The sequence below is a fragment of the Podarcis cretensis genome, assembly GCF_951804945.1.
Source record: "Podarcis cretensis genome assembly, chromosome: 1".
Lineage (NCBI taxonomy): Eukaryota > Metazoa > Chordata > Lepidosauria > Squamata > Lacertidae > Podarcis > Podarcis cretensis.
Genome location: NC_137170.1, coordinates 100,315,938 through 100,338,976, shown reverse-complemented (window position 1 = coordinate 100,338,976; position 23,039 = coordinate 100,315,938). Strand labels below are relative to the sequence as shown.

Here is a 23,039-nt window from a genome sequence, read left to right as displayed (position 1 = left end):
CCTACTCGCTTTAAGGTGGGGCCCTGGCTTTGGGGCTATGCCTAATGTTCTTGGGTGTGGTCAGAATTCAGCTCACCTAAGGTTGAGGTTGCAGTTCTCACAATTCTCATTTCCCCTGCTGTTGCCATTAATAAAATGTGACCCTAGTTCATGTGTCGGCCTTGTTCCTGCATTTTGACAAAAATCTGGTTATGGTACGCAACCTGAAAAAGATAAAACTTGGTGAATGATCTTGTCTCTCTGAAAGACAAAAAGGACCCATCTTTTCCCTTTAACTGTGTCAGTGTTGATTACAAACATTCCCAGTCTTTTAAAATAGTTGTGGGGGCTTGGTAATAGGTTATAGGAAGGCTTTTCCTGTGTGTGTGTAAGAGAGACAGAAGGACACATAGAGAGTGTGTGTCAGTCAATCAGTCAGTCAGTCAGTCAACCAGACATATGCAATATTTACAAGTTTAATAGCGGAGATCCTGAGCCTGTTGTGTGTTTCTTTAAACTGTACTAAGAGTCAAACAATCTTCTGACAACATACCAGTTACAAAGGGATGAACTATTCAGTCCTACACTTGAAATTGCTGTCAACAATTCAGAGGCGAGTGGACTTCTGTAGTTAAGAAGAAGTCCCAAACACACAAACACTTTATGACGGCGTGTTATAGCAGAAGGTTGCATATAAAAACCTTATAGGATCAAGAGAGAATAAAGGGAAAGTAACTTATTGAGTATTTTTTTAAGAAATCAACTATAAAAGTTTTTAACCTTGTCTGAGGCCAATGAAAAGGAAGGCTTTGATTCTTTGAAATAGGAGGGTTCTGCATTGTGTGTGGATTCGGTGTTTCCACCCCTTTTCACATCACAAAGAGGCCAGTAAAGACCAAGATTTGTCCAGTGGAATATTGTCTGCTGGTGTGGATCCTAGGTGTGATGAATGAAGGTGCCTGTGGAAGTTTAAGAGAAGGAAGTCCTTTCTATATATTTCTTTTGTATCCACGGATCTAAGAGAGGAATGAATTTCTTAGAATTCCTTTTAAACACAAGAAAGAAACACATTTTTGCCTTCCATGATTTTTACATTTTCAACCAGAGCCTACCCTTTTCTCTTTCTTGTAAAGGAATACATATAATTCATGTTATTCCCAGGGGAGGAGTGCACTGACCCACCCCAACATCCACCTTATTTTTATACAGTGGTACCTCGGGTTACATACGCTTCAGGTTACAGACTCAGCTAACCCAGAAATAGTACCTCAGGTTAAGAACTTTGCTTCAGGATGAGAACAGAAATCGTGCTCCGGTGGCGCGGCGGCAGCAGGAGGCCCCATTAGCTAAAGTGGTTCTTCAGGTTAAGAACAGTTTCAGGTTAAGAACAGACCTCCGGAACGAATTAAGTACTTAACCTGAGGTACCACTGTATCTGTGTTTTTTGAAAAAAACCTTACTTGTTTCTGAATTACTACACACACTCTCCACTTTTATCACTAATTTGTGTTCTCAGCCACTCTGTATACAGTGGTAACTCGGGTTAAGAACTTAATTCGTTCTGGAGGTCTGTTCTTAAACTGAGGTACCACTTTAGCTAATGGGGCCTCCCGCTGCTTCCCTGCCACCGGCGCATGATTTCTGTTCTCATCCTGAAGCAAAGGTCTTAACCCAAGGTACTATTTCTGGGTTAGCGGAGTCTGTAACCTGAAGCATCTGTAACCCGAGGTGCCACTGTAATATGAAGCTCTGTGTCCCTCCATTCACTATAATAAGGAATCTAAAAATGACTATAACTCTAACCCTTTTGGCCAAAGTGGATGAAATGTACAGGCCTTGGAGAGCCCTCCAGAGTGCATTAAGCCTTCCAAATTGCAGACAAATGGGTCCAGGTCACTTTTGCAGGGGAAGTTAAAAGGGATTCACTTTCTTCCATAATCCATTGCAGGCATGTCCAACAGGTAGATCGTGATCTACTGGTAGATCACGGAGTGTTCCTGGTAGATCCTAGTTGACCTCTGGCCCCTCAGCGACCCCCCCCCAACATTGGCTTTCTGAAAAAAGCTCAAGCTCCACAACTTTGGTTTCCTAAAAAAAGCTCCACAACTTTGGGTAGATCACTGCCAGTTTTTTTATACTGTGAGTAGATCGCAGTCTATTGAGCGTTGGACGTCCCTGCATTACAGCAAAGGGAGAGCAGGGGTTTGTCTCTCTCTCACCTTAAAATAATTAAGAGGTGGCTAAATGGGACGCAGGTGGCGCTGTGGGTTAAAGCCTCAGCGCCTAGGGCTTGCCGATCGAAAGGTCGGCGGTTCGAATCCCTGCGGCGGGGTGCGCTCCCACTGCTCGGTCCCAGCGCCTGCCAACCTAGCAGTTTGAAAGCACCTCCGGGTGCAAGTAGATAAATAGGGACCGCTTACCAGCGGGAAGGTAAACGGCGTTTCCGTGTGCGGCTCTGGCTCGCCAGAGCAGCGATGTCACGCTGGCCACGTGACCCGGAAGTGTCTCCGGACAGCGCTGGCCCCTGGCCTCTTAAGTGAGATGGGCGCACAACCCCAGAGTCTGTCAAGACTGGCCCGTACGGGCAGGGGTACCTTTACCTTTACCTTTAAATGGTGTGTATTATTGGCTGTACATTTTTAAAAAAACCTTGCAGCTTCACAGTGGTTTTTCCAGTGCTTGTTTCTGTCCTACAAGAGGCCTTACAATATGATGATGCTTAGAACACAGAGTGGAGTTCTGAAAAGCTCTGGGTTTTGTTGTTAAAGCAGAGAGATGTAGGATTTTAAAAAGAGGCTTTTAACTTCTTCTTTTTTTAAACATCCACAATTGTGCTTTAACAGATAAATAAATCTAGTCTTTTTCAGTCGTCCACAGGCAACTTTTGGATGACCTCACTGCTTGAAAAGCCCATGGACACGAAGGAACATAGAGATATAGAAAAGCATGTAAAGCTTTCTATAAGGTACAGAAAAGTACTGAAAGGACAAAGCAACACAAGGCTTTGTAGCAGCCCTGATCCAACTGGAGGGAAGTTACTGACATTGTGCTTTGACACAGAAGAGGAAGACCCACACCCTCAAAAATAAACCACCCCACCTCAATATACCTCACTATTCAGATCATGTGCATAACCAATGCACACCCCTCGTTATTGCATTCTAGCATTGCTTACATGCCTAATGTTAATAATATAGGGTGTTGCACAATCTACATATGCTGAAAATCCCTCTTTATGACACTGTTAAAGGGAGTTCTGATGTATAGCAATGGCCCCCTTGCCTGCATTGTAGGGAAACCTAGGAGAACTTGGGACATCAGACTAAGATTGGAGATTTGGGAGAAAGAGTTGGAGTAGTCAAAAAGGTATATATCTGATATATACTTTCATTTGCTTCTTCAGGAGCAACAACAAATCAATAGACATTCTCGCATCTAGCCATCATAGAATTGTCAATATAATCTCTCTCCAGTCCAGGTGCATAGACTATGCCATTTTTTGAAAGGCATTGACAAAAATAAAACTTTCAGCTCTTCATTGAATGGAAGAAGTCACAATGAAGTTACTCTTTATCCCAGCTCCCAAATTTCAGCAACGTTCTGATCTTTAAACACATAGTTTGATGGTTAAGAAACAGCATTTCAGTACAATGGTACCTCGGGTTAAGTACTTAATTCGTTCCGGAGGTCCGTACTTAACCTGAAACTGTTCTTAACCTGAAGCACCACTTTAGCTAATGGGGACTCCTGCTGCTGCCACGCCGCCAGAGAACGATTTCTGTTCTCATCATGAAGCAAAGTTCTTAATCTGAAGCACTATTTCTGGGTTAGCAGAGTCTGTAACCTGAAGCGTATGTAACCCGAGGTACCACTGTATTGCAAATTATCTCCAAATCTCCTGCATTTCATATACGCATGCCAATGTCTGTGGGTTAACATGGTGGGAGGGCTTTGCAGGGCATGCAGTATGAATGCCTGGTTGAGGATTTTCAATCTTTAGTTCCCTGGAACTCACTCTGCATTCCTTTCTGAGCACTCCATTGCAGAGCTGGCTGTGTGTGGTCTGATGCAGGAATCTGAAATGAAGGCTTGGCTCCATGGTCAGTCTCAGATCTAAATTTACAAGGCCCACTTCCACATCCCTCTGGGTATCTGCAAATATGCCTCCCTGCCCCCCCCCCCAGCTTTGCTGTTGTGTGGAAATCAGCCCTGGTACTTTCCCCTACAGTTGGCGTTTTTGCTCTCCCAGGGATCTATAAGTCATCCATCATCGCTTGTCTTAACTGATTCAGCCGCCTCTTAAACAAAGAAAGGTGGAAAATGGCAAATCCAAATTACTTAATTATTTAAGTTGTATTACTTACCGACTGCGCAGAGGTGTTTGGAGGATTGATTAGCTAACACGGCTGCGAGGAGCTCTGAAGACAAAAAACTGCAACTGAGCAATAAATTGCAGGTCACCAAGCCCTGAGTCAGCTCTTCTGAAATCAATGGAAGCCATTTAATGGCTTGAGCGAACAGAGGCTCAAAATGCCAAATGAACACATTGGCCTTTGCTGTTAGTGTGCTGGCTGCCAATAGGCATTAGCTACACACATGTAAACTCCCCTTGGTGTAGAATCAAACTTCTTTGAACTCCTGTGACACGCATTTAGAAAACACTGTGGCTATTTTACTAATAGAATGCAGGGGCTGGGTTGAAATGGAAGATCTTTCCTATAAATTGGGCTCTTTAGGAGATGTGCCTACAAACCATCGATTGCACATCGCACACAAGTGGGATGGAATGCCAGTATCCTAGCAGTGCCTTTAAGAGCAATTTGAAAAAGTGAAAAGCATTCCCTTTCGACTATCCTTTGGACATCCCATCTGCCTGAACTAATGGCTGATTAAAGCATAATGAATTTGTATTAAATGGTTCTCCCCTCACAAGTGAAATGCCTGCATTAGGAATAAACTTTAAAGAATTCTCTCTCACTCGCATTCAGAGGAAAATTATTACTCTACTGGGATAAGTAGGAGTTTTGCCATTGTATTAAATTCAGAAATAATTGTACCTCTTTGCTTGAAGTTATTGTATTTACCAGGAGGGGGAAAAACAGCAACATTGATTTTTGCTTCCTATTCCGTGCAAATAGCTTTTCCAAATGGATAGTCATCCTGTAAACTTTTAACCCACATTTTTGCCCAAGCCAGTTTTGCATTCTTCTGTAACTGAGTGTGTTAACTGGAAAAACTAAGTACATTTATCAAAGTGGAAATATTTGCTTGTAGCCATTTCTTCAGTGGAATTCATTATTCAAGATACAGGAGCAGCCGTATTTTTTAAACGAGGGTATAATGCATTTGACTGAAATATAACTGTAGGCACTAAAATACATAGGAAAACTAAATAAGAACTGTGATAATCACTAATAACTACTCAAAACTGAGATTTCATATATGCCATTTCTTATCCACATTCAAGAGGCCACTAGTAACAAGGGGTGCTGACAGGACTTGTCTACATGTGCAACAGAATGAGGTGAGGTGATGGAGGTGGACCACTCTATTTCATACCCATTTTTGAATGTTTCCCTATTTTAAAAACTGGATTTTTTTAAAAGCACAGGCCTGGACTAGGACTATAATCTTTCCCCCTGATATACAGTACTGCCTTTCTACTTGCAGGGACAGTATTTATTCTTATTGTGGTAATATTACTAGATGTTTTCCATTACGTGCGTGCATGGTGACAAATATGTACGTGTGTACTTGGCGGACACATGCAATGAGATCTTTAGCTTAGAGTCTTGTTTGCCTTGGGGATATTATACTGCATACTAGGAAATGAGTATTCAGAGGACAAGCCAAGGTTCAGAATCAAGACACACAGACAGAAAGACAGACAGGCTGATTGATTTTGGATTAATAGGAGGCTTGTTACAGAATGAAAGAGGGCAAATGGAGGTAGGAAATCTCACATGCCAAATATGGAGAAAAATGTATGGTGAGAGATGCCAGACAGACAAGTGGGCACCCAATTGTTAAAAATGAGAGGAGTTGGATAAGAGCGGGTCACTGGCACCAGTGTAGCTAAGCTTAGAAACAGAACGAGGCTGTACATCACATAGTGATGTGTTTGTTCCCTAGGCTCCTCAATGGAACTGAGTTCAGAACAGCAGCAAAATTGGAGAAAGGAAATGAGTACCAGGAGGCAGGAGAGGAATGGAGCCCAGGTAACTAACTACATGCCATAGAAAAGCAGGGTTTTGATAGGCAACGAAAAATTGCATGGGCTGGAAGGTTCCTATATTAAAGGCTGCCAAGGAGCTGGTCGGTGGTGGTGGTGGCACTTCCATACAACAAGGCTCTAAGAAGGAGCAAATTCGGGGTGTGCTCTTGGATGGTTGGATAGCCCAGTTGGTTAGAGTGTGGTGCTGATAATGCCAAGGTTGCAGGTTCGTTCCCCGTAAGGGGCAGCTGCATATTCCTGCATTGCAGGGGGTTGTAGTAGAATACTAGATGATTCTCAGGGTCCCTTCCAACTCTATGATTCTGTGCTTAAGTTATGAACAGAGTGAGAGAGAGCCATTTGCACAAGAAGTCTTCTTAAGCAGATATACCTAATACATAATGAGACAATATCATTAATTGCTACAAATTAAGGTCAGCCAATACAATTATTGCCCTGACTGTCCATAAGCCCAACCAAAGTTGTTGACCTAATTTTTTAGGATTTCCCCCCAAAGTTGCAGAGCTATTTTTAGGGTTGAAGTTGTTGAGATTATTTTAGGTTTGTAATTCTTGAGGTTTTTTGATGTTTTTACCCAAGAAATAAACTGCCACAGGGGCCGGATTAAACTGACCGGTGGGCTGGATTGGGCCCCCAAAATGGACTTTGGACATGCCTGGCTTAGATGTAAGCCCTAGCACCTTGGCTCAGCAAGACAAAGCACATTGAGAGCAGTGGGAACAAACAAAAGTGGCATTTCTCCCAATCTGAAGTTGCCTGTTCTACACTACCACCTTGAGAAATTATAATACTCACCTACAGTGTAAAGTTGAGCACTCTGTTCTACCACTTCAATATTCTCCCATCTTATTCTGCCTGCAGGTGTAGACCCAAAGTAATAAGCATGCACTTTTTTATTGAATGCATGAAGATTAGAATGCTATTATAATTTAGGTGGCTGGGAAGAAGGTTGAGTTCATGGTAATGATTTCATTGGAATAAGTGCTAAAGAAAAGTCAAATACCACTCCACTGAAAGACTGTATTCAAAAGTGATCACTTAGACTCTCAACTGACTTGGAACAAAAATTGTTCACATTGAGCGGAAGCTTAATCCATTCTGATGGATAACAACTTTAATACATCCAAAAAGTCGGGTTGTGAATATCTGATATACTGCCTTGCAGTTTAGAATAGAATGACATTGCTTTTAAAATAATCTGCCCCTTCACTCACATATGGTAATAAAATTACGTTCCGGGGAAATTAATGTCAATCTTGTAGAACTTGGTTAAATATTTAGCAAAGCTTGCGCTAACCATAAATGGGCCAATCTTTCCTTTCTTTCAGAACAATAGAGATGTCAATTTAGCTAATGGTAATTGTCTTCCCACGAGCCCGTTATGGACAAAAGGAAATTCTTTACTATCTTTTAAGGATTATATTATGACGAATTTCATTCTGCCTTTGTCAGAGCAGTCACTGTGGCATGAGTTGAAGCTCAAGAGTGGAATAAAACCTAAGATGAGGGCAGCCATGCCATTTACTACCCATCTAGTTGTGTGGGGCTGGTCGCTTCTGCTCTGGTGAGAAGCCAGGCAGCAAACTGACCTTTCAACTAATTTAGTGCTAAATTAGGTGTCACTGTAGGCAGGGGCCTTGTCAGAATGTGGCCAACAGGCTTTTGAGATGGGTATGAGATCTCCTGCCCTTTCTCTTCCCCTACCCATTAAAAAAAGAAAAGGAGGGGGGATTCAACAAACTAGTCCTAGTTGCAGAAGCCTACATAAGGACTTCTGCTAGCACAGTGGGGCTTTTGTCCCTTCACTCCCCTACATACCCTTTAAATTGGCTTGAGCGGGGACAGGAGAATTCCCAGTACAGCTTGCTGGTGAGGTCATTTTAACCACCTAACAGCATCCTTGCTTGTAGTGCTCTGGCCTTAAGGGAGAAAATTCATATCTATCTATGGCTTCTTTTCAGATGGAAATCACCAAAACTCAGAACTCTCAGATGGGCACCATTACCATTATAAAAGAACAAGAGAGGCATTCATGGTGAGTTCTGACACCTCTTTTTCCAGAGAAATAGCACCAAAACTATTCAGGATTGTGGCTGGACTATTTTTAACTTAGTTAGTAATGACAGCTAGATTATTTTTCTGTTGGCTGCTTATTTATTTATTGGCCAATGCCCTAGATGTCAACTTTTCCCTTTTCTTGTGAGGAATCCTATTCAGAATAAGGGAATTTCCCATTTAAAAAAGGGAAAAGTTGACAGGTATGGCCAATGCAGGAGGAAGAGTAGCTTTCAATTGTGGATATACCTGCTGTAGTAGAGAGATACATGCAGCTCTTTTGAGAACATCTAAAGACAAGTTCTTCATTCAGGGAAACAGACCTGTAATGGAGAACATCTTCACCTCTTGAGACTTACTGAATCTGGTTTTTCATACATAATTGCAACATGACCCCATTTTGAATCCCTCTCTCATACATTTGGCTCATGAATATGGTATGATTAGGCTATCAGGAGATTTTCATTCTGTTGGACCAAAAAGAAAAACTTTTACTGACAGAGATTGCAGTGTGTCTGGATCAACATTCCCACACTCTTTAGCTTTTTATTTGCTTATAAATACATGTCAATACCACAAGATGGCACTTCCTTACTTGCAACATATACTATTACAAACACGTATCTTCTTCAGGATGTTCAGAATGTAGACTTGGAAACCTTTTTAAAACGCAAGGCCTTCTACAAACAGTACTTTTTGTATGTGTTAAGATGTATAATAAATAAGGTCAAGAATAAACTTTAAAAAAAAAAGAATTTACAAATATTCCAGATAATAAAGTTTAAAATACAAAAGCAGAATTCATATTAAACAAACTGAATTACAGTTTTCAATGGTTAAAAATGTATCTAAATGGCTTAATACTAATTTAAAATATATATTTGAGCACTTTCATTTTCCTAGTCATCGAAACATCTGCCAGTTTGTTTTTTCTTCTTCTTCCTCTTCAAAAAAACAGGTTTACAAAGCGATCTGGGTCCTGTGCTGCGAAATTTTTCCCAGTGCTTGTTATCCTGCTCTTCTGATCTCAATCTGAAGGGAAATCAGATTGTTTTCCCATCTAAGAAATCCAAGAACTTAGAAAACGAAGGGAATTCCAGACATTTTTGAGAAACGTATGAATCAGTTTCACAGTCCAAATGTAACTCAAATGTAAACACTAGAAAACTCATTGCTGAAAGAGGTGAAGAATAAAGAAGCTTGCACTAATATAGTGCGTAATGATGCCATGTCGAACTTGTCCTTTACAGTAAATGTCACCTTTCCTCCCCCCAGGATTGTCATGCTTTTAAAGGTAAAAATCAGTAGTAGCCTGCAGATTGACTTGTTCATCCTTATTCCCATTGATAAACAGGAAAGATGCATTTCTCAGGTCCCCCTTGGGAAAAGTGTTGCCAAGTTATAGAAGGTCCTTGAGTGCCATGTTCTTCAGATAAACCAAAAGGCAAAACTGCTACATTTGCAAACTGTATTCTGCCCATGTGTATCAGCAATTGTGAGATGCTTCCAAAAAACATAAATAAGATCCAAACCGAGAAAGGGAAAAAATGGTGGGCGGGGAAGCAGTTAAGGCAGTTGACGTCTACATTTGGATTTCGGTCCACGTCACATGTCAACATCTCCATCGTAGGCTAGAGTCAGACACTTCGGTTGTGGAGGAGCATGTTGCTGCTGCTTTGGCTTTTTGCTAAAAGGGGAGAGAAAACATCTCTTTAGAAAACTTAAAATATGAATTAAATATAATGCAGTGGGTTTCCAGGTCAGCTCTGCCTTAATGGAGGCCGCCCCTACGACAGCGGGAGATAGTTGGTGAAGGAAGAACAAGGATGATTGAGGGTAATCATCCTTGTAAATTCCCCCCAGGGACCAGAGAAACAGGCTTCACTCACAGTTCATCTTGGTACCTGGCTCTTGCTCCAGCATGGAATATGGTGGCTGGGCAAGGAGGCGCTGAGTGCAAAAGCACTTATCCTGCCGAAAACCCTCCAACGCCGCCATTAAGAAGTAGAGGTTCTCTTGTTAATTAGAGCTTAATTGGACTAAAGTAAAATAATACAATGGGCATGATCCAGCCAAAGTTAAACACTATTGATTGTGATGGGTGATTTAAGCACATGGCTAAAGCTTTTTGCACTGAAATCAATTGGACTTAAAAGTGGCTGGGTCATGCAAAACTGGAATGCTGTATTGCAGCTATAGCTAGCTGTTTCCCCCATGCAGTTAACATATGGAAAATCTGACAACTCTACAAGTGTGTCTGCAAATTCCAGAGCAAAGAATGTTCAGCTGTTAGGTGACAGAAAATATAAATTCTAAGGACACAATCTAAGGTTGCATTAAAAAGCTTTAAATTTGTTTGTTAAATGAAAATTCAAAATGTAAATTAGGAAATTTGTAAGATCTTATGCACTCTACAAGATCTCATCAAATCTTGCCAGAACCCACCATTGCTGCTGCACAACCCAGGTAAGGGAGGGGCAGGGGGAGGGAGGCTCTGACAGTGGAGGTAAAACAGGGCTGACTCTACCATTAGGCAGCAGCCTCAGGTGGCAGATTCTGAGAGCCAAGGAATGAGCAGAACTATGTGTTCCTGCTCTATACCCCCTAAGCTAGTCTGCTGTCTTCAAGTGCAGTGGAAGGCACTCTCTATTTGTCAGCAATGAATTAAGACCAACTACCAGTCTTTTGTAGGGATGCGGGTGGCACTGTGGGTTAAACCACAGAGCCTAAGGCTTGCCGATCAGAAGGTCGACAGTTCGAATCCCCACGACTGGGTGAGCTCCTGTTGCTCGGTCCCTGCTCCTGCCAACCTAGCAGTTCAAAAGCACGCAGTGCAAGTAGATAAATAGGTACTGCTCCGGCAGGAAGGTAAACGGCTTTTTTGTGTGCTGCTCTGGTTGGCCAGAAGCAGCTTAGTCATGCTGGCCACATGACCCGGAAGCTGTACGGCGGCTCCCTTGGCCAATAAAGCGAGATGAGCGCCGCAACCCCAGAGTCGGCCACAACCTAATGGTCAGGGGTCCCTTTATCTTTACCTTACCAGTCTTTTGTACTGTGAGGAGATGCCATTTTACCCTCTGCCTCAGGCAGTAAAAGTCTTAGGGCTTCCCTGAGACAGAGCATAGGTATTCTGGCTAGTAGGCACTTCTAACTTTTCCTCTATGAATCTCCTCCATGCTTTAAAGTTTAAGCCATTTGCTTCCACTTTTCTTAACAACTAGTCTGTTGGGCTCAAAATCTCGCTCACAATTTTGTGGCATTTCAGTGGGTCATCGCCAACAGGGACTGCAAAAAAATGCCAGCTATAAAAGTGACTGTTGAACCCCTCTCAATATGCATGAGGTCATATCCTGCCTCTTCTGCTTTGCTTATTTTGTGAAATTCTTTCTGGGGTTAGGCAGAAGTGTATTAATTTGGCATGCAAATGATTGGCAAACAGCACTCCATTGTGTTCCCTGCTATGGGATAAGTGACAGCACTTTGCTCCTGCCTGCTCTGCTCCTCCACTGGCGCTCATCCTCGGCAATCCACCTTCTGTTTCTTACACTATACCCTTTTTATTTTCAGCTCATCCTGCTTTTTAAAAGTGCCTTCCATTTTTCCTTTCTGTTCGGAATTGTATGTGATTAAACCTCCCAGTAACAGTTTTGGTAAGAGCTGCTCAATATCGGGACAGACTCCCTCAGAAGGCGGTGGGCTCTTGAGGTTTTTCAACAAGGGATGGATCGCCATCTGTTGGGGATTCTTTAGCTGTGATTCCTGCAAAGTCTAGATTCCTAAAAGACTAGATGACTTCCAACTCCCTTCCAGCTCCGTTCCTGTGGGTGTAGTGACAACATAAAATGAAGCTCTGAAAGTACACATGGTTCTCTCTTGTACATACATATTATTTTGTGCTTCATCCTAAGAAAAAGTGACAATGTTCTCAAATACCACATTGTTTCCTAATTACATCCAGCAGGAAACAATGTGACATTGGAGTGTTGTCCTTGCAAGTTATTTATCATTTTGATTTATATTAACTTGATTTGAGTTCATCCATCCTGGTTCTAGTGAAGTGTCTGAAATTGAGATAAAAACCTATAAAATAAGGAGCCAGTGTGGTCTAGTGGCTAGAATGTCATGAAGCTCCCTGGGTGACATTAGGCCAGTCCCTGCCTCCTAGCCTAACCTACCTCACAAGGTTGTTGTGGGGAAAGCCTGAGAAAAGGGGGGAGGCATTTATACCACCTTGGGATATAAATGCAATAAGTAAAATAAAAATAAAACAAAGAAAAGAATAAGTAGACAGAATACTTACCAAACAAGGTATGAGGTGAATATTAGGGAAACTATCATGAGAAACCCACCCGCTGATACTCCATAGACCCATATTTTAAGTTTTCCATCTGGATCAGAAAAGGGAAGAAAACAAAACGAGGCAAATTGTAACTTTTAAACATTGAAATGAAGTGATTATCTAGCTATGAATACATGCAATGGTGAGATAACAGTTGCTCCTATGAGAGATGCCAATCTAGATACAAAAATAAGTTTCTCTATGCAACATCAACTTCACCAAATTCTGGTCTGTGGGTGTGAGACTGCATTCAGCACCACAGGTGGACCTGTACCTAATACATAATCAATGCTGCCCGAATCATCTACTTGTTAAGTAAATAAGAGCAGAAGACTATGCTGAATCCTCCTGTTTGCCTGGCAGGTGATCAGCACTGTCAGCGCTCACAGTGACAAGCAATCTTGGGATAAAGGGCATCTTCATCAGCCCAGCAGCAGGTGTGCAGCCGTCTGCTTGATTCCCAGTTCCCTGGATTGGGACCACTGTGATTAGAGCCCAAAGCAACATGGAGGTGACTGACAAATGCAATTAAGAATTTTGCAGAAAATATCAATCTAGGAATTAGACTAGTTTTTTTCCTCATTGTATGGCAGCCTCATCTACTAAAGACAACTGTACCTTTCTTGGTTAATTATGTAAGAATTATAAAAATGGCACTGGCTGTAACACTGCAAATATTGCAGTGATGTTTTGGCATAATTTTACAATGTAATGTAAATGGAATTCAATGCATTTAATTAAGTTGCAAATGAGAGTTTGCATATCCTGCAGCAATGTTTCTAATTGCATGATCCACTGCACTAATTTTATTTTTATAGTGTGTGGATTAAAAAAATATCTCTCACCATATTTTATCTTTTTTTACCTGGATTAAAAGGCTGAATGGACCATCCTTTGAAAATATCATGCATTTTTGAGTTGATGGGTTTATGTTTTGCAGCATTTGTTTTGACGTCAGCTTTCTTATCTTCTAAACCAGGTATCTTCATGCAGTAATCCAGGAAGCCATTTGATCTCATTATTTCTGTATAGCCTCTCTCGCAACCGCAGGTTCCACTCTAGGTGATAAGAATGTATTCAGCACTGAAATCAGCCCATAGAAACTCACCACAAAAGATGTTTCTGCTGAGAGGTTGCTGGCTTTTCACAGGTTAACCTGATGCCAAATGGTTTATGTATTTGTTTAAGTTTAAAGCCCAACCTATCCCAAAGGCTTAGGATAGATTGCCAGTATTGTACAAACTGATAAAAGGGTTTCTTTTATCATAGTAAAGCAATGGGGGATCTGCCCCTTTTTTGCTTGGTTTGGATAAAAGCATTGTAACAGAAACACGGATCACAAAATCTATCTTTGTAAAAAAAAAGTTCACGCCAGTGAAAATCCTGCAACGTTAGAAAGGCTAAGTTAGTAAAAAATACCTAAGGCTAGGCAGACTGACATGGGAGCAACCCCCTTTGCATTCAATTGGAATTATTTCAGATAGGCATGCATGAACTCACACATATGCAGTGCTGCTGTTGCTTGTCTATATCATTTCATATTGTAGCTGGAAGATCAAAGATACAAATGCTAACCTTCCCAACCTGCGGGGTTTGTAAGTGTAGGGATGTACAAACATACCCCGCTGCATGTGGAGTCTGAAAAAAACTCAGCCAAACAGCAGGTACATCATGGCTCCCAGTCATGGTTGCTATCACTCTATAGGCATTGATTTTCAACATGTTAACTTTTCAAGGTGTAACATCTACCTGACTACTTGTACCAGACCTATCCTACATTTTCATTACACTTTAAAGGTAAAGGTAAAGGTAACCCCCTGACCGTTAGGTCCAGTTGCAGACGACTCTGGCGTTGCGCACTCATCTCGCTCTATAGGCCGAGGGAGCTGGCATACAGCTTCCGGGTCATGTGGCCAGCATGACTAAACCGCTTCTGGCAAACCAGAGCAGTGCACGGAAACACCGCTTACCTTCCCGCCAGAGTGGTACCTATTTATCTACTTGCACTTTGACGTGCTTTCGAACTGCTAGGTTGGCAGGAGCTGGGACCAAGCAACGGGAGCTCACCTCGTCCTGAGGATTCAAACCACTTTCTGATTGGCAAGCCCTAGGCTCTGTGGTTTAGACCACAGCGCCACCCCACAAATAACCCACTGCCTGGTATTCCTTGTGGAATATATAAATGGGTCCAAATGTGTGGCAAAATTCTCCTCGCCACATGAGTGAATGTCATGGACTGGTTCTAGCTGGCATCCCTCCTGTGAGAGAAGGCTGATTGATCTAGGGGAGGCTTCCATCAGCAAAATGGAAAAGTAATTTTCAGTGATTCCTCCTTCCACTGTAGATTTGAGGAAGGGGCTGAAGGTGTGAGAGAAAATTGCCAAAGGTTGCAGTGCATTGTCATACACCTTGCAAACTTCCAACAGGTGAACAGGAAGCTGGATGAGACTGGCCATTGGCCTGATTCAGCAGGTTTGTCTTATGTTCTTAACCAAGAGCCTTCTGCCAGCAGGGGGACGCCGCCTGAATATAAGCCATGGTTACCGCCCTGTGGTGGAGTGCCACTCGGTCACCTGTATGCACTTTTCTTTGGTGGAGAAAATCACAACCATTAGGCACAATGACCTGGCTTACACATTGTGTTAAACCAAACTATGGCTTAGCACAAAGGAGCAAACCTGTGGGTTCCTGGAGCAAAGACTGCAGCTGTGCCACCCAGAGCAAAGTCATGATTTGGCTTAGCAGTACATACAATCCTGTCCTGATCCAGAGACACCATTAGCTGTGTTGAAGTTTTGTTTTTGGCTTACTCCTCATAGGTTGTTGTGGATGTTATTATCTGTGCTAAGTAACTGGGCCAAAGTCAAAAGGGAAGGGAAGCTATCCTAGTAGGATAATTTTATTTCAAATAATTCTGGAGGAGGAGGAAGAATAACACAGCTTCTGAACAGAGAGGGGACCAGGCTGCTGATGGCACATGAACTGAATATTCTTTCTGGTGGACAAGGATAATTTTTTTTTTTTTTTAGGGTGGGGGGCTCACAGCCTTATATTTAAAATTACAATCAACTTTCCCTGGACATGTGAATGAAAATAAGAAGAAACAAAGTTAACTAGGCTTGGCAAACCACAATAAACCACCATGCATATACATTCTGCATTATTTTTCCACAGTGCCTATATATCTAATTAAATTATTGGCTTATCTCACTAGGTGGTGTCCTACACATACTAAACAATGCCTCTAGGCTGTGGGTGGGTGTTGCAAAGTCTAAGCACAATGTATTAGCTGTAAACAAATGTTAATTTTGACTATGTAAAGTACACAATCTGGATTACCTGCGTGCAGTAAGAAAAGGGCTTCTGACAGGCTGGGCTGCAATGCCTGGTTGTAGCTGGCTGCATCTGAACGGAACAACCCCCTGTAAGAGCAAATGTCAAGAGGTACATTTCAAAAAGAGTTAGTGATATCTGTGGGGGAAACTTTACTTTGCTGCAACACTGCCTTTGGCAAAAAAAGAAACAAATGCCAGTGTGTTCATTTTGCTGTAATTCCTAGAAGATCTGCTCCCTGCACTGCAGGCCTTTTCCCACCTGGCCTGGGAGGGCAGGGCCCTGACTGACTCCAGCTACAAAAGCCAAGGCTGCTGAACAGACTCTTGGGTGCAGTGTTATTTCGGGGGCGTTGTTTGGGGAGGGCTGTTGCTGTTGTTGAGGTTACTTTTTTTGTATCTTATTTTTGTGTAATTTGTTCAGTACGCCTGTGTACTTTGTAGTTACGTATTTTTGTATACGTTGTAAGCTGCCTTATGCATGGCTTTCACTTTGGAAAGGCAGCATACAAATAAAATGAGTTATTGTTTGATATTACCCCTGAGATGCATTAGCCTTTAAATGAAATGAACTGAAGTGACTTTATCCCCCATTGCTCACTAATGGCATTCCCACTTGGTTATAAAGAGATCATGTTGAGTCTGCCGGCAAATGTGACTCAGCCCTTCGTGAATTTGGTGATAATTCAAACCAATTCACTATCCATACTGAATCTGAATGCCCCAAGCATTTCTAAGAGGAACAAGGGGGAAGGCTCTAGGGAATGAAGGAATGAATGGTACAGAGATGAAGAAATGGAGAATTGGCTATTCCTACTTGTAGATTCTCCTTTTGTCTCTGACATTCATTGTGTTGTCAGTGTAAATGGATATTCCAACTTAAGCGCTTATCCTTCAGTTCTGTTGGCATGATTATTATTTGAAGCCTGGTCTCTGTACAATATTTGTAAAATGCACATTCCATTAACAGGGAAATCAAGTGGGCAGATTAATGGCAGAGTCAGCCAGAGCTAATTGCTTGCTGGCAACTTTCTGCCATGTATGTACCTGCTCTCAAATCATTCTTTATTTGGGTGGGCTGATCCCTCCATGTCGTAGTCATTGTGTGTGCATATTCCTGCCTGCACTAGGTGGCTGAACTATTATTTTACGTAAGATATTTATAATCTGATTCAATCAACAGGGATTCATGAAGCGGCTGAAAATAAAAAATGAATCACAAACAATAGGAACAACAGCAACTAAAATAAAAATATGACAACTGCCTTATGCCACATCAGCTCAGTCTTGTATATACTGAATTGAAGTGGCTCTTAAGGGTTCCAAACTGGATACATTCCCAGACTTACCTGGTAATGGTAGGGATTGAACGTGGAAAATACTTGCTCTACTGCTGAGCTATAGCCTGTCAGCAACAATGAGTCCTATTTTTAAAAAGCTGAAGTAAATGGCCATTGTTTTAATCTATTTCTAAAATACAGCAGGGGTGAAACTAGGTGAACAAATGAGAGAAGGACATTTTAGGTTAAATAGATACTGTGTTCCTCCAAATTCTGGTTCTCAAGAGACCACTAAAATAGCCCTCAAAGAGAATCCCACGCACAGGAACATTTCCCTTTCCTCTTAAACAACATCGTCATCATCATCATCATCATCATCATCACTGTATAAGTCATAATTCTGGAACATTTCTAGACTGTGTGTAGTAGACTCGAGGATGTCCCTACCTGTGACATTCATCCCATCAGAACGCTGGCACCACACTGTGCGTTCATTATCTCGCCAAAGACTCGTTTTCCATACATAATTATAGCACTTCCCTCCTATAGTCCAAACAACAGGGCAACATTAATCAGTTTGCAAGGTAGCATGTATGCACGCATTTACAATGTATCCTGCTTTTCTTTCAGATGAAATTCAAAATTTCCTAATAGGCAAACAGTTAAGGCTGTAATTCTATATACACTTAGCTGGGAGTAAGCCCCACTAAGTTCAATTGGCTTATTTCAAAACAGAGGTTTATGGGATTGCACTGTAAATAAATTATACCAAAACATGTAAAGAGGACACTCATGAGGGCATTTGGTTAAAGCCTCAGCGCCTAGGGCTTGCCGATCGAAAGGTCGGCGGTTCGAATCCCTGCGGCGGGGTGTGCTCCCGCTGCTCGGTTCCAGCACCTGCCAACCTAGCAGTTCGAAAGCACCTCCGGGTGCAAGTAGATAAATAGGGACCACTTACCAGTGGGAAGGTAAACGGCGTTTCCGTGTGCGGCTCTGGCTCGCCAGAGCAGCGATGTCACGCTGGCCACGTGACCCGGAAGTGTCTCCGGACAGCGCTGGCCCCTGGCCTCTTAAGTGAGATGGGCGCACAACCCCAGAGTCTGTCAAGACTGGCCCGTACGGGCAGGGGTACCTTTATCTTTACCTTTATTGTTTCCCCATTTTGTCCACCCCATTCCCCCCTATGCCATTCACCTGCTATAGCCCTTGAAATTTTTTGGTCATTGTGGGGTGAGAAAAAAGAATGTTTAAAGTCTAATTTCAAGGCATGATTAAACACCAAATACACAAGAATAACGAGATGGTGCTCCTTTTAGGCTGAGTGAGGCGGTCACCTAAGGCAGCTAATTCTGGGTCTCATGAAAGGGCAGGGAATTTTTATTTTTCTTGTCAAGGAGGGTGAGAGACGCAGGTGACATATTCTGCCTCATGTGTAAACAACCTGACTGGCATTGAGTATTATGCACCTTTACTTGGGGAGGTGTCATTTTCTGTTCTGCCTCAGGCAGCAAAGCATCTTGGGCTGGCCTTGACAGCAATAACAAAGTAGTGTGAACGCTTCTGTAAAATACAACGAAAGGGCTGAGCAAGAAACATTCCCTACCGGAGCATGGCCGTGTCTCCAATTCTTGTTCAGGGCAGCTGTCTTGGTTTTCAAAAGACTGAATTATAAACGTTCTTGACCGAGACTGACGACCCATAGTCTCAAAGCTCCTGCCATCTATACACGTTAATTCACAAGAGCTCCACTCTGACCATTCTGTCAAATGACAATCACCTGTGTGTAAGAAGAAGGGGGAAAGAGGGAACTTCTATAGCTCTATTACTTATGTCTCTGAAGGTTTGAACTTGAAATCACGGCAATGCCAGTTGGAACTTAATAGGTAACACTACTTGTTCTGCTATCTCTTATCATTCAAAATCAGATTCTTAAAAGGTTTAGACCATTCATGGTAATGACTTTTTTAAGGTCCAGGGAGACATTTTTCCAGTTAATACATGTTAGGCTGACATCTTGACTATTTTTCTTCTTCTTCTTCTTTCCTGATAGAGGATAATATAACTTGTTTGCTTGAATTCATCTACATGGTGTTTTAGTTAACATTTTACTGCATAGATCTGATATTTGCATCTAGCAAAGTGGCATGAGCATTAAAATTATTAAAGTGCCAAGGTCATTGCTGTTGCAGGATGATAGAGAAAGGTTCTGTTTGGATGCTTAGATCTGGGCTTTACCCAATGTGTTCATCCCTGCCACTGCATTCCCTTATTGGCCTCGCCACCATCTATTCCTTTGGGTTGGGTTGAAGATGGTTCAGTCCCCCATGACTGATGACTCTCATATTCAACTGTTGAGGAACATGGCCTCCTCACAGAAGTGAAAATCACAGCACCAAGCAGCAAGTGTTGGATTGGGAAGCCCCTCTAGACCCAGGATTGTGGAAAACTACGTCTGATTTGTAATGCAGCTATCAGGAAGGAAGGGCAATTTGTCACTGAAGCAGAGTAAGAGCTTAATCAAATTCTGAGCATGTGCTAAAATCCTCACATGTGAAAAGTTTGTAACATCAGCTTGAAATAAGTCTCATTAGACATAAGTGCAGGGTCACAGTTTGGGAGTATGTGCACACAACTTGTTATGAAAACAATGTGTAGTGATAATTCATATGATGTATCCATTATTTATAAATCTTATCATCACTACTAGTGATATTGTAAAGCTGGAAGGGATCCCAAGGGTCATCTAGTCCAAGCCCCTGCAGTGCAGGAATCTCTGCTAAAGCATACCATGGCAGAAGACCATCCAACCTAGTCATTCTAGATATGTATGCCCATATGGCTCACTTGTATGCTATGCACACATTCAGTAAAGCTGAACCATGTAGAACGAAGGTGTGCATGTTCCTAATAGAAGCCTGGGAAGAATCACAGAGAGAACTACAATATTGCTCTAGCTTTGCATAGAATTCTTAAGAACTGCAGGATTGTGAATGCCTTTCTTAATGTGATGGGACTCTAATTAGAAGAGGTTTTACAGTATATTATAAATGGGAGAGCATCAATTATGAAAGGGCAATATGTGAAATCAAGAATATTTACTTTGGCTTAAAGGCCAGTCTCTTAAGGGACTAAGACTGCAATCTTATGCACACTTAACTGGGAACAAGCCCCATTGAACACAATGAGATTGTATTGGAAGTCAAAATGGACTCTGTGTGACTTGCTCCAGAGGAGTCATGTTTAGGATTGGAGATCAAGGAAGCTCAGAGTAGGCTGCAGATAAGCATATTATTAGGCTGCAAATGTGAATCAAATTATAGTGTCATATTGTCTTGCAGAACATGACTGTGTGCGCGCAATGGCGCAAGGGCAAAACAAAGTCCTCCACAGAGTTTACCTGGGCAAGGCACAGAACACGGAAGCTGCAATGCACCATCTTTAGATGGAAGCTCTCCACACAACGAACTTTCCGCTTGTTTAGATGTTGCCGATAAAGAGCCATCATGTATCATACATGTGAGATCCCGTACTTGGAATCCGTCCCCGCACTGTCCACCCTAAGAGAAATAATGGAAGTTTATGGTACTAAAATAGCTCTTACTACATTAATAATGAATGCTAAGTATACTGTATAGATCCTGTCTCCTGGAAGCTTCCCAGAGCATTTGTAAAGTGAGCAGATTATGTCCAGATGGAAGATGTGACCTTTCCTATTTCCAGCATTTGCCTGCAGTCCACACAACTGAGAGAAATTTGTTAGGTTACCAAAGAATGCGTATCCAGTGCACTCTGAGCATCAGATCTTCAGAAAGTGTCACTTCACTGGAGGCAAAAACAAAGACAAATACTCTTTGAACTTCTGGAAGACCTAGATGAACTAAAAACCTAGCTCCATACATTGCTCTATGAGCTAATAAAATTATATGGGAGAGGAAGGGGCTTTGTTCATTTCTCAGAAGAGATGTTAATGGTGACAATTTTATACATGTCTTTTAAGCATATATCGCAATTTTCTCTCTGCCATAGTTCCCCCTGTGCATCATCCAATTATTTTGACATGAAGAAAGCAAAGCAGACCCCATCCTCTCCCACATGAAAAAAGTTGAGTGTGGAAAATCAGTTTAAAGTTAAGGCAATATATTGGATCAAATGTTTCAGAAGAAGCATGATCTAAGAGGTATAAATGGGGAGAGGGGTGGAGAAACACATGAGGCAAGTCAGTGCAAGCTGAATGTGGCATGAAGGCAGAGAGGGCATGCAGGCTGCTGGTGCTGACAAAGCAGAGGTATATATTTTTGAGGCTCCACAACTCACGTCAGCGTTTACATTTTCAGACCATTAAAAAAAAAAATAATCACCCCAAGGAGAAAAGTCACACTCAGCACTTCATGCAATGGCTTTAAACTATACTGTTTCAAGGCCTTTTGAGGTACTGAGACAGACTACATAGTGTTCTTAGTGCAAAAGTCAATTTCCTTCATGGCAGAATTCACTGAAATTAAATCATGCTTTGATCTAGGGTTGCTGCTATAAAAAAGATCTATGACACTCATCCCAGTGCTATTAGAAATGTATGTTCCTTTGGCATTTGCTATTAAATTAGTTTTTAATCAGCTGCTTACTAGCATTAATGATGAATTCGCCACAATTTGATAGTAATTTCCTCCTGTTTTCAGGAATATTAAAATGGCATAGCTCTCTAACCTTAAAAGCATATATTCAGTTGTCTCATAGTTTTGCAGCATGTGGAGAACAGCTATGCACTTTTTCTACCGGCAATGCTAGGAATTCTTCCTATAAGCCAGCACACAACAGATACCTTGACTTTGCATGGGGACCACTCGCCAATAACCCAGCTGTAGCAGGGCTTTACAACGCAGCTTCTGTACTGGGTGAGCTCAGTTGGGCAGGGTCTTCCTTCTCCTTGTGCTTGTAGAATTATATATCTGGTACGTAGCATCTGACCTAAACAAGAAGAGAGGGTTATTCTTAAACTGATCATACACTGTATTAGAGAAGTTCTCAGAGTTGCCTGCAGTGGCTCAAATCACATAGGAACTCTGTCCCTTGCAACCTCTGTTGCTGGGAGAATTACTGGGGAAGCAAAGGCGCTTACAAAATTCTCTCCCTGACTCACCACTCCTAAGAGGTTCCAGTTGCCACTCTGCCTATGAATCAGAATGTAAGGGCTGGCTTTTTCATCTTCTAACAGAGAATAAGAAGCCTTACTGCACATCAAGCTGTGGATCATGCATGTCCCAATGTCATACTCGAGAGTATTTAGCACAACACACACACACACACACACACACACACACACACACAATTCCTTATGCACTTTAATGGAAGTGAAACCTCTACATTTGGACTAGATGATCCTTGTGGTCCATTCCAACTCTACAGTTCTATTTTCTATGGGCATTTCCTTTGGGGCAGAAGGATGGAACAGCCCCCCCTCCCTCCCTCCAAGCTAATGGGGAACCACTGCAAGAAGGCAAAGTCCTGGGCCTGCAGAACATTGCTGGAGCTATAATACCAATGGTGGTGTTATACTAATGAGAGCATATGAACATTCAGTGTCTGAAGACTGTAATAGGATGTTTCTTGCATACGGCTCTGGCAGTTCTGCCCTCTCCTTCCCTTAATGAGAGCCTCTGTTGGTTACTCAACTTGATAAAGACAGAAAGCCTGCCAGTTTAACACAGTCTTCCGAATTACACAGCTACCATTCAGGAAACTCTTTCCATTTCAATAACAAGCTGTCTTCTAATTGGAATAGTGTAAGAGAAAACATTTCTTCTCTGGGTCGTCCTCTGTGC

The 23,039-nt window shown here is 42.0% G+C and overlaps 1 protein-coding gene and 1 long non-coding RNA gene across 8 annotated transcripts in view; one reads left to right on the top strand and one right to left on the bottom strand.

Moving 5' to 3' along the window:
- The window catches only part of LOC307226534, a 98,582-nt gene extending 90,333 nt beyond the window's left edge, over nt 1-8,249 (top strand). Inside the window, exons 2-3 of the long non-coding RNA XR_013843483.1 lie at nt 6,112-6,197; nt 8,176-8,249. This is a non-coding gene — a long non-coding RNA (uncharacterized lncRNA). The remainder of the gene's footprint in view (nt 1-6,111; nt 6,198-8,175) is intronic.
- Nucleotides 8,250-8,801: 552 nt separating this feature from the next.
- Nucleotides 8,802-23,039, bottom strand: part of THSD7B (thrombospondin type 1 domain containing 7B) — a 452,267-nt gene continuing 438,029 nt past the window's right edge. For 6 of the 7 annotated variants that reach the window (XM_079993005.1, XM_079993004.1, XM_079993003.1 and 3 more), the window contains 8 exons: nt 22,040-22,185; nt 20,618-20,777; nt 18,824-18,997; nt 17,668-17,763; nt 15,948-16,030; nt 13,474-13,666; nt 12,570-12,657; nt 8,802-9,956 (listed from right to left, as the gene is read on the bottom strand). In XM_079993005.1, coding sequence (XP_079849131.1) covers nt 9,875-9,956; nt 12,570-12,657; nt 13,474-13,666; nt 15,948-16,030; nt 17,668-17,763; nt 18,824-18,997; nt 20,618-20,777; nt 22,040-22,185 — 1,022 coding nt within the window. In that variant the 3' untranslated portion in view covers nt 8,802-9,874. Of the gene's footprint in view, nt 9,957-11,835; nt 11,930-12,569; nt 12,658-13,473; nt 13,667-15,947; nt 16,031-17,667; nt 17,764-18,823; nt 18,998-20,566; nt 20,778-22,039; nt 22,186-23,039 lie in introns of those variants that run through there. The other variant, XM_079993009.1, reaches the window with a different exon arrangement.